The 10,483-nt window shown below is 50.9% G+C and overlaps 1 protein-coding gene across 1 annotated transcript; it reads right to left on the bottom strand.

The window, feature by feature from the left end:
- Positions 1-7,266: 7,266 nt before the first annotated feature.
- LOC135976987 (uncharacterized) lies at positions 7,267-9,890 on the bottom strand. Its single transcript, XM_065575307.1, has 2 exons — positions 8,908-9,890; positions 7,267-7,913 (listed from the first exon to the last, which is right to left on the bottom strand). The coding sequence occupies exons 1-2, from the start codon at positions 9,482-9,484 to the stop codon at positions 7,438-7,440; spliced, it is 1,053 nt and encodes a 350-aa protein (XP_065431379.1). The 5' UTR covers positions 9,485-9,890; the 3' UTR covers positions 7,267-7,437.
- Positions 9,891-10,483: the final 593 nt, after the last annotated feature.

Here is a 10,483-nt window from a genome sequence, read left to right as displayed (position 1 = left end):
AGATTTTGTGACTTTTTTTAATTCAAAAGGACAGTTGATTTGGAGAAAACTCTCACTGAAAATTCTCTTTCTATTAGTGCCTTTGCTCCTGCAGTACTTGTCTCTAATACATGTTCTAAAACCTCAGAGTCCTTGGGGTAGAATAATTTATAAGGGAAAAAGCAAAGTCTGCCCCTCCGTCCTCCTGACTGAATGCAGGAATATAGTCCCTCCACAGTGCAGCCCCCCAGAGCCTCGCCACTGCAGTTTCCGTAATTCAGCCCAGGGCTGGTCCTTTCTCCCTCTCCCCAGCAATTGTTTGGTAAGGCAGCCTCCTGATAGGCTGCTGCTTAAATTTAGGATGTTTCAAGGAGGCATCCAGGCTTGCTAGGGCTGCATCTCTGCTGGTGATGACCCTGTATATACCACACGAATGGTGCAGAGCACCAGTGTGTCCTGAGACGTTCCCTGGGAAAGCGAAATGAGTCACATACCAATCGGTCTCAACCACTGGACTCCTTTTCACATTCATGCCTGTGAAGTCTTCCAAAGACAGAAGTGACTCTGCAGTGGCAGACCACGTATGGAGATGGGTAGGGAGGATATCTGCGCACCTTGGAGTATTGTTCACTTGCCAGCGATAGCCAAATATATTAGTTCTCAAAGACCCATGCTCATGGCAATTGCTAAGAGAAGTAATACGTACCATTATCATTAACCTCGACCACAAATGGGCCACCTGGCCCAACAGGGACTGCACAGAGTGGAAGGGAAGCCACAGGGGCCTACGCAAAGTTATGGTGTTGCACACACGCTGGGTCAGAGGGGCTTGTGTTTGACAACCTCCCCCCGTTACTTTGGCTTAAACAAATGCTATTTTTCTGCAAATCCAGCAGTGACCTTTGACGAAACAGCCACTCTGGCTACGGTCTGACAAAACTCATGTACCGTTCAGGGAGCAGTCAGGAGGCAGGTTTGTCATGGGACTGGGCCCAGCACTTTCATTAACTGCCCCAAGCACTCAGCCCAGCCTGAACCTGCTCAGACTTCTGGAAACATCTAGTTCACACTGGGCATGCTCAGAGATGTAAGGTTTCTCCATACAAGAAAGTTGCATTGATTTAACAATGCATTTTAATCTGATTTAACTAAACTGGTGCAAACCCATGTGTGGACGCTCTGATTTTGGTTTAAACTGGCTGATTTAGCTTTAGTTTAAGTAATTTAGGAATCAGTTTAAGCTAAACTGAAATAAATCACTCTTCAACCAAACTGAGAATGTCCACACAGCCTTTTACCCAGGTTTAACTAAATCAGATTTTTAAAAATCTCATGTAGCAAGGCCTTAACATAGCCTTTCTCCTGGCAACACGTCATCATCTCATCGGCTTTACAGCTCCCCCGTGTGGTAGGGAGGTGATGTATTACTTGTAGAGTACTGGGAGAGGGACACTGGTCAGTAGTTTTGCTCTTTGCTTCCTCTTTGTCTTTGCACCAGTGAGTCTTTGGTGGCACAGTTGGATGTATAAATCATGAAACGAGGTGGATTCTTAGAGCCTCACTATGTGCAGAGAAACGCATCATCCTTCCCTGAGGAAAGCAGGACAATCCCTTGAAAAATGTACTAAAGTTGAACAGACTTAGTGATCTGGAGCAAATCTGGGATCCCTCTCCGGGGGGCTAAGTATACTAGGCACATGGGGCATTAAAGATGACACTAGGGTGACCAGATAGTAAGTGTGAAAAATCAGGACAAGGGGTAGGGAGTAATAGGAGCCCATATAAAAAAAGCCCCAAACAGCGGGACTGTCCCTATAAAATCGGGACATCTGGTCACCCTAGATGACGTATTCCACTGATTTAGAAAATGTTTCCCAGCTCCTTTTCTGGACATATTCACTAGTGGCTGCAGCTGGTTTTATACCTTTTCTTTCTCTATCCCTTCCCTCTTGCCACCCTTCTCGGAACCCTGGAAAAAGGACTCCCTGGATGGGAATTGTTAAGGGAAGAGCACCGACCCTGTAAGGGAGAAGCCCCGGGGGTATTCTGAACAGGGCGGCCAGCAGAACAAGCAGTGCTTGGATTACCCAACACAGAGTTCCAAATCCAGCTTTCTCGAGGGTGATTTGCACTGCCTTCTGCCGCCCTGCTTGGCTGCTTCTGTCTCACTAATGATTCCTGGAGAAATCTGTGGCCATGACTGGTCAGATCAGAACATAATCCCCACTAGACCCAGATTCCCAGTGACCATACGCCTTCCCCCTCCATTTCGAATCTTGCATTGCCATTGCATTTCTCCCTGGCTGTAGCTCTCTGCCTTTAATCTCCTCTAGTGCTCTGAATGCTAACAGGGACATGCTGCCGTGCTTTTTGCCTATTATTTTCATTTCCTTGTCCAAAAGATGCACACGCAGATCAAGGTCATGACGTTTTGCAATGCAGCCTGAACAAAATGCTGTAAAAGCTAGCCTGCTTGGGTTAGCCAAGGCAACTCTTCACAGAGCAAAGGCGCCCCCATCCCCAGGAATGATATTAAATACCATTTTGGGGGCTAACAGGACCGTAGAGACATGCACGGGACAGTGCAATGAAGTTGCAAGATGCTGCAGAAGCTAGAGCACTATAGTGAGGTTTAGCACAATTCCTTTCCCTGTAGGACTCAGGGTCACCTGACGGGGTTATAATTTACAAAGTACAAGGGGAGTGAGGATACAGTAACGCTCTAAAGGAGCGGGGACTCAGAGAGAGGAACTAGGACATGCTAGTGCCAACTGGGTTGGGATGCTGGCAGGCTACTGCCCGAGAGCTGCATGGTTGATACCTTTCTATTGCCCTGTCTCTGTTCCCAACGGGGAGCCAGAGCCAACTGCCCTGGGTGCAGGATCTCAGTACGGGTTCTAGGAGCAAAGATCTAAAACCCAAACAAAATCACGAAAGGCAGCACACGGATGTGATGTCAGCCGTGGGAGAGCCACTCTGGGGTGAGTGACAGGAACTGTGGGCTACTCATTGGGTCTCTTTTCCTGGAGATTTCTGTTGGTACAGTCAAAATCCCTAACAAAGGTACGGCTACCATATTTCAGGTTCCCCCAAAGAGGACACTCCCGGAGAGGGAAGCTGGGGGGAGAGAAAGGAGGGGGAGCAGGAGGAGGGGTACAGTTGGGGGAGCTGGGGTACCTGCAGCAGGGGCACTCTCTGGAGGTGGGGGGTAGTGTCGCTCCCTGTCCTGGTGGCAAGGCAACTGGCGCAAGCCCAGGACACAGTGACAGATGTCAGTCAGCGCCTCTCTGCGGGACCCCTTGCCCAGGGCTGGGAGCTGGGGCCTGGGTGGGCTGGATCCAGCAGCTGTGGCTTGCAGGGGACTGGACCAATCAGCTGCAGATGCAGGGGAGGGACCAATCAGGAAACAGACCAATCGCGGCTCTTTCTGAGCTGCCGCTTGTCTGTTCTGCAAAACCCCTGGACATTTCCTGTTATTTTGTAAATCCCGATGGACAGAGAAAGGAGGCTCAAGGAAGAGGCTGTGCCCGGGAAAACCCGGACGTACGGTGACCCTAGGCAAAGCAGACAGCAGCGGCTCTGCCTCTTAAAACTGCTTGCACATGGCCCATTGTCAGTTACAATCTGGCCTGGCTCTGGCTCTGTTCGGTCTCATGCAGAGAATGATGGGCAGAGCTCCAGGTAACCTGCATGGCACAGGTGGGAAAAAGACTGGCTCAGGGTCAGGTGTTGGCGGGATTTTTACCACTAACTTTTTGTTGTTACCTTTTCTCCTATAAAGGGAAGTAGTTGAATAGCAGGTGTAACACACCAGATCCATGCCAGGAGAAACAGAATCTATGTAACTCTATCTTCACAGTCTTTTGTTGGCAGAATCATAAATCCAAGCCCTGGATCGGGAGGAAGCACAACTTGGCGAGTGGTGTGTTTGGTCTGTCAGTGGGTTGGTTGGTTGCACGGGTTGTGAGCTGGGCCACAGACAGTGTTCCCTCTAATTCTGTCCATCCATGTGCAAAAGAATTTTGTTATGTGCACCAATATCAAGGAAATGTGCAGATGTGCACCTCCACTAGAAACAAAAAACTTAGATATAATTTTTTTTTAAAGTTACCATAGGGATAATTACTCCAGCCAGGACAGGTTAGGCATTTTAGAACTCACTACTCAAAGAATTAAATTTAAGCATAAGAGAGAAATAAAATTATGAAATGCACAGACCAGTCAAAAAACTAAATTAACACACTTTGAAAGAATAAAATTACAGAGAATATAGGTGCATTGTAGGAAGTACCAAGAACTAACAACAACAACAACAATCCAAGTATGTGTTGGGAGTGATTGTGAAAGACACAGAGTGTGTGAGAGAGAGAGAGGTAGTGTGTGTGTGACAAAGACAGTGTTTGTGTGTATGTGTGAGACACAGAGACTGTGTGTTTGTGTGTGAGACAGAGTGTGTGTATGTGTGTGAGAGAGAGAGACACAGACACACACAGAGACAGTGTGTGTGTGTGTGTGTGTGTGTGTGTGCCAGCTGCTGGGGAAGTCTATGAGAAACCATGCACTGTGTCTTTAAGGCACTCACTAGAAAGCTTGTTGTTCAGACTACAGCAGCTGCCAGCAGCAATTCTGCCCCCGAGCCCTGGCCCCCCCTCTTCCGCTCTGCAGAGATAGGGTACATGGGCGGGGGAGAAGGACACCCTGAAATCAGCGCCCTCCTCCCCTCCCCCACACTGCACAGCAAGTAGGAAGGTCCCGGGAGCAGCTGGACAGGGGCTGCAAGGCAGAGGGCAGGAGCAACGTGGCTGCAAAGCAGTGGGGCGGGGGGGGGGGGGCAGCTGAACACACGGCACCGGTTCTGAGCGGCTCTGCTAATCAAGTGTGCGGCACTTGATTCACTCCTGGGCGGCCGCGGGACCACAGCTTAGAGGGAACACAGGCCACAGGCCCATGAGTAAGCAGTTGAGGCAGATCTGCTTGGTGCCTTCATAAAGGCCACGAGGCTCTAACTTTTGGAGCTTTGATCAGCTCCACTCTTTGAAGTCTCTGAGGCCTTGTCTACACTACGAGAGTAGTTCGATTTTACTTGCATCGAATTTTTGTAATCGATATTGCAAAGTCGAACGTGTGTGTCCACACTAAGGACAGTAATTCGACTTTGTGCGTCCACACTAACGGTGATAGCGTCGACATTCGAAGCGGTGCACTGTGGTCAGCTATCCCACAGTTCCCGCAGTCCCCTCTGCCCATTGGAATTCTGGGTGTAGCCGGCAATGCCTTCTGGGTAACAAAATGAGTCGAGGGTGCTTTTGGGAAACTGTCGTCATCCGTCCATCACTCCCGCCCTCCCTCCCTGAAAGCGCCGGCGGGAAAACAGTTCGCGCGCTTTTCCAGTCATTGACAGCGCGGACGCCACTGTACTCCGAGCATGGAGCCCGCTGCGACCATCGCTGCAGTTGTGGCCGCTCTCAACGTCTCGCAGCTTATCATAAAGGTTTCCCTGAGGCAGATGCAGAAAAGTCAGGCAAGGAGGCTACGGCACCGCGGTGATGTCCTGAAGTCTGAGAGTAGCACAGACCTGTCAGAAAGCAGGCGACCCAGCGCCGAGGACATCACAGTGGCAATGGGTCATGTTGATGCCGTGGAACGGCGATTCTGGGCACGGGAGACAAGCACTGAGTGGTGGGACCGCATAGTGCTGCAGGTCTGGGATGAATCCCAGTGGCTGCGAAACTTTCGCATGCGGAAGGGAACTTTCCTGGAACTTTGTGAGTTGCTGTCCCCTGCCCTGAAGCGCAGTGACACCCGGTTGCGAGCTGCACTGAGTGTACAGAAGCGAGTGGCCATAGCCCTGTGGAAGCTTGCAACGCCAGACAGCTACCGGTCAGTCGCGAACCAGTTTGGGGTGGGCAAATCTACCGTGGGGGTTGTTGTGATGCAAGTAGCGAAGGCAATCGTTGATGTACTGCTGCCAAAGGTAGTGACCCTGGGAAACGTGGAGGCGATCATAGATGGCTTCGCAGCGATGGGATTCCCAAACTGCGGTGGGGCCATAGATGGAACTCACATCCCTATCCTGGCACCGGACCACCAGGCCACCCAGTACATTAACCGAAAGGGATACTTTTCCATGGTGCTGCAAGCACTGGTGGACCACAGGGGACGTTTTACCAACATCTACGTGGGATGGCCGGGCAAGGTTCATGACGCTCGTGTTTTCAGGAACTCTGGTCTGTTTAGACGGCTGCAACAAGGTATTTACTTCCCGGACCACAAAATAACTGTTGGGGATGTGGAGATGCCTATAGTCATCCTCGGGGACCCAGCCTACCCGCTAATGCCCTGGCTCATGAAGCCCTATACTGGCGCCCTGGACACTGAAAAAGAACTCTTCAACTACCGGCTGAGCAAGTGCAGAATGGTGGTGGAGTGTGCTTTTGGCCGTCTCAAGGGGAGATGGAGAAGCTTACTGACTCGCTGTGATCTCAGCGAAACCAATATCCCCATTGTTATAGCAGCTTGCTGTGTGCTCCACAATCTCTGTGAGAGCAAGGGGGAGACCTTTATGGCGGGGTGGGAGGTTGAGGAAAATAGCCTGGCTGGTGATTACTCACAGCCAGACAGCCGGGCGATTAGAAGAGACCAGCGGGAAGCGCTGTGCATCCGGGAGGCTTTGAAAGCAAAGTTCCTGAGTGAGCAGGGTAACCTGTGATTTTATAGTTTGTGTACTGAGAAGCTAAACCTGCCCCCGTTTCTTTACCCAGGTAATGTTGACTATCCTATCCAGTTACATACCCCCTTCACCCCCCCTCCAACACACGTGTCGAAATAAAAATAGTTCTACTTTGTTAAAGCACACCGTTTTCTTTAATACTGTTTTAGCGGGAATTTTTTAAAACTGGGACGCAGACTGTGGTGCGGGGCGGGTCTAGTGTTGTGATGCGAATGCAGCTTCTAAACTCAAGGGTTGACAGGCTCCGCTGCGGTGGGATGCTTGTTTCAACGGAGCCTGTCACCCCTCCTGATCGGGACTGTGTGTATGGGAGGTCTATTTGACTTTGTGGCAGGGGGAGGACGGTTACAGATCCCATGCTGTGTGGCTCTGTGATCCTGTCTAAGGACCGGCGCTTAAGATCTGTAACTGCCCTCCCCCGCCACAAAGTCACAGAGCAACCCACGCCCCCCAACATTACATCAAAACAACCTCCCAGACTAACCGGGGCAACTAGTCACTGCATCACTGCACTGTGTATGTGCCCTGCTGCTGTGCCTGCCCCCGACTATGTACCCTGCCAAAGGAGACTGTCCTGTCCAATTTCCAACCCCCTTTCCCCTCCTCCTCCAAAAGAACATGATTGAAACAGTAGTTAACAGAAACGAATTTTTTATTATCAACTACACATGGCATTGGGAGGTGAAACTTGGACGTGGGCTTGTGTCAGGCGGGAAGGAAAGAACTTTTCAAATTTTGGGAAATGAGAGCCTTCTGCTACTAGAGCTCTCTGCAGGGGTGGAGTGAGAGTTAGCAGGGACTCTGCCGCCTCTCCTTCTTTGCACTTTGGGTGAGGTGGGTATGGGACTTGGTGGCGGGGGAGGGCGGTTAGAGATGGACTGCAGCGGGGCTCTGTCCTCCTGCCTCCGTTCCTGCAGAACATCCACAAGGCGCCGGAGCGTGTCCGTTTGCTCCCTCAGTAGTCCAAGCAGCGTTTGAGTCGCCTGCTGGTCTTCCTGCCGCCAACTCTCCTCCCGATCCATGTTGGCTTGGTGCATTCGGGTCAAGTTCTCCCGCCACTGGGTCTGCTGTGCTGCCTGGGCTTGGGAAGAGGCCATAAGCTCAGAGAACATGTCCTCCCGTGTCCTCTTCTTCCTACGCCTAATCCGCGCTAGCCTCTGGGAGTGTGATTCCAGGCTAGGTTGTGAGACAGTCGCAGACGGGGCTGTGGAAATGGGAAAAAGGGAGTGAATTCCTCTGAAAGATAAATGTAGTTGTGAACAAAGAACATAGTCTTTCTCTGTGAACAAGACCATGCACAGCACCTTTCACATGCGCACTCAGCACAAGGTCGAATTCTCGGCCTTCGCATTCTGTGCCTGGGGTCTTGAACAGCACATTTGAGAAGCGAGGCAGCACAACGGAATTTCTGTTGCAGGCAGACATGGTAAGCCGTACACTTGTGGCAGTTTAAAACTTTTATATTACCACTGGCCTCATTTCACATTTAAATCAATGTCAGTCCCTGCTGCCAGCAATCCGGCAAGCGGGAACTCTGCCCCTGTCCCACCCCCTCGCGGCTGTCCCCGGGAATGATCCCTTTCGGCTGCCCCTCTCCCGCCTCCACCGCGTGGCTGCAAACCAGCGGTGACAGTTCTGTAAAGGAACGGGAAAGCAGTCCCAACACTAACATTCCCCTACCTAATTAAAAGCAGGTCACCATGGCCGACATCACCCTGATGAGGATCTCCGAGAGCGACAAAGAGAGAATGCTCCGGGAAAGCCTCCAAAGACCAGGGCCGTATGCCGCCCTGCTGTGCAGAGCAATGATCCCCGAGTACCTGATAATCTCGTGGCGCGGCAACGTGTCGTACTTCGGAGGACCCAATAAGGCCGCTCTCCCCAAGAACCTCATGCAACGGCTTTCAAGTTACCTCCAGGAGAGCTTCATCGAGATGTCCCAGGAGGATTACTGCTCTATCCCCGCACATATAGACCGCATTTTACTGTAGCTGCAGTAGCAGGGAATACACAGTAGAGCGGCTTGTGCAGGACAATCACTGAAAACCGGACATTGCTAGATTTCTTTTCAAAACTTGCACTGCCCCTTACTAAACCGTTAAGCGCCTAGGGCACACTAATCATGAACAACCCATTCTTTTAATTGTTAATATTCCTGTTTTGTTAAAAATAAATGTTTAGATGTTTACAACACTTACTGGCTGATCCTTCACCAGATTCTGTGTCCGGGGTAATGGCTGGGGACGCTTCGTAGGGGATCTCTGTAAGGGTGATGAAGAGATCCTGGCTGTCGGGGAAATCAGCGTTGTGAGAGCTGCCAACTGCCTCGCCCTCCTCATCTCCTTCCTCATCTTCCCCGTCCCCTAACATGTCTGAGGAACCGGCCGTGGACAGTATCCCATCCTCAGAGTCCACGGTCACTGGTGGGGTAGTGGTGGCGGCAGCACCGAGGATGGAATGCAGTGCCTCGTAGAAATGGGATGTCTGGGGATGGGATCCGGAGCGTCCGTTTGCCTCTTTGGTCTTCTGGTAGCCTTGTCTCAGCTCCTTGATTTTCACGCGGCACTGCGTTGCATCCCGGCTGTATCCTCTCTCTGCCATGTCTTTAGAGATCTTCTCGTAGATCTTTGCATTCCTTCTTTTGGATCGCAGCTCGGAAAGCACGGACTCATCGCCCCACACAGCGATGAGATCCAAGACTTCACGATCAGTCCATGCTGGGGCTCTCTTTCTATTCCCAGACTGCACGGCCATCACTGCTGGAGAGCTCTGCATCGTTGCCAGTGCTGCTGTGCTCGCCACGATGTCCAGACAGGAAATGAGATTCAAACTGGCCAGACAGGAAAAGGAATTCAAATTCAAATTTTCCCGGGGCTTTTCCTGTGTGGCTGGTCAGAGCATCCGAGCTCGCACTGCTGTCCAGAGCGTCAACAGAGTGGTGCACTGTGGGATAGCTCCCGGAGCTATTAGCGTCGATTTCCATCCACACCTAGCCTAATTCGACATGGCCATGTCGAATTTAGCGCTACTCCCCTCGTCGGGGAGGAGTACAGAAGTCGAATTAAAGAGACCTCTATGTCGAACTAAATAGCATCGCAGTGTGGACGGGTGCAGGGTTAATTCGATTTAACGGCGCTAACTTCGACATAAACGCCTAGTGTAGACCAGGCCTGAGTGGTTATTCACTTCCTGGTGGTGAGGGGCAGAGCTGAGCTGTGCTAAACAGCGCGACTTGGCATAAAAAGTCAGTACCTAAATGAACTCAAGAGCCAAGAAGAGAAGCGGCTAACAGGAGAGTTTCAGAGGGAGTTTAAAGAGGGAGTGTGAGAGGCTTTTCTTTCAGGTTCAGCTCTATGCACAATTTCAATATGGCCAGCAATGGAATAATGATGGTGACCTACAAAGGATGTGCCATGGTGGATTTTTTTCTTGCCTGAAGCCAGAAAGGACTGTGCATGAAATGAAAGTTGGTGGCTTGACTAGAGGAGAAGATCTTTGGATTGGAAGGGTAAGTGGAGACACTGCTGAGAATCAGAGAAGGTGAGGAGTTCCTCGACAGCCAGGTTTGTGAATCATCAGTACCCCAGGTTCATGGAAGAAAGGAGCTGGCCACTAAGGAGCTGGAGAGAAGGAAGTCAGAAATGAGGCCTCGTAGCTTGTTACTTACAGGGGCAAGAGTTCACAGGATGGTTGGTGATAGCCAAGGATGGGCAGGCTGTGGCCACCAGAGAGAAGAGGATGGGTTCCACACAGATAGAATTTTCCAGTCAATAC

This window comes from Chrysemys picta, chromosome 21 (genome assembly GCF_011386835.1).
Source record: "Chrysemys picta bellii isolate R12L10 chromosome 21, ASM1138683v2, whole genome shotgun sequence".
In the NCBI taxonomy this organism is placed as follows: domain Eukaryota; kingdom Metazoa; phylum Chordata; order Testudines; family Emydidae; genus Chrysemys; species Chrysemys picta.
This window is presented reverse-complemented; position numbering and strand designations above follow the sequence as displayed.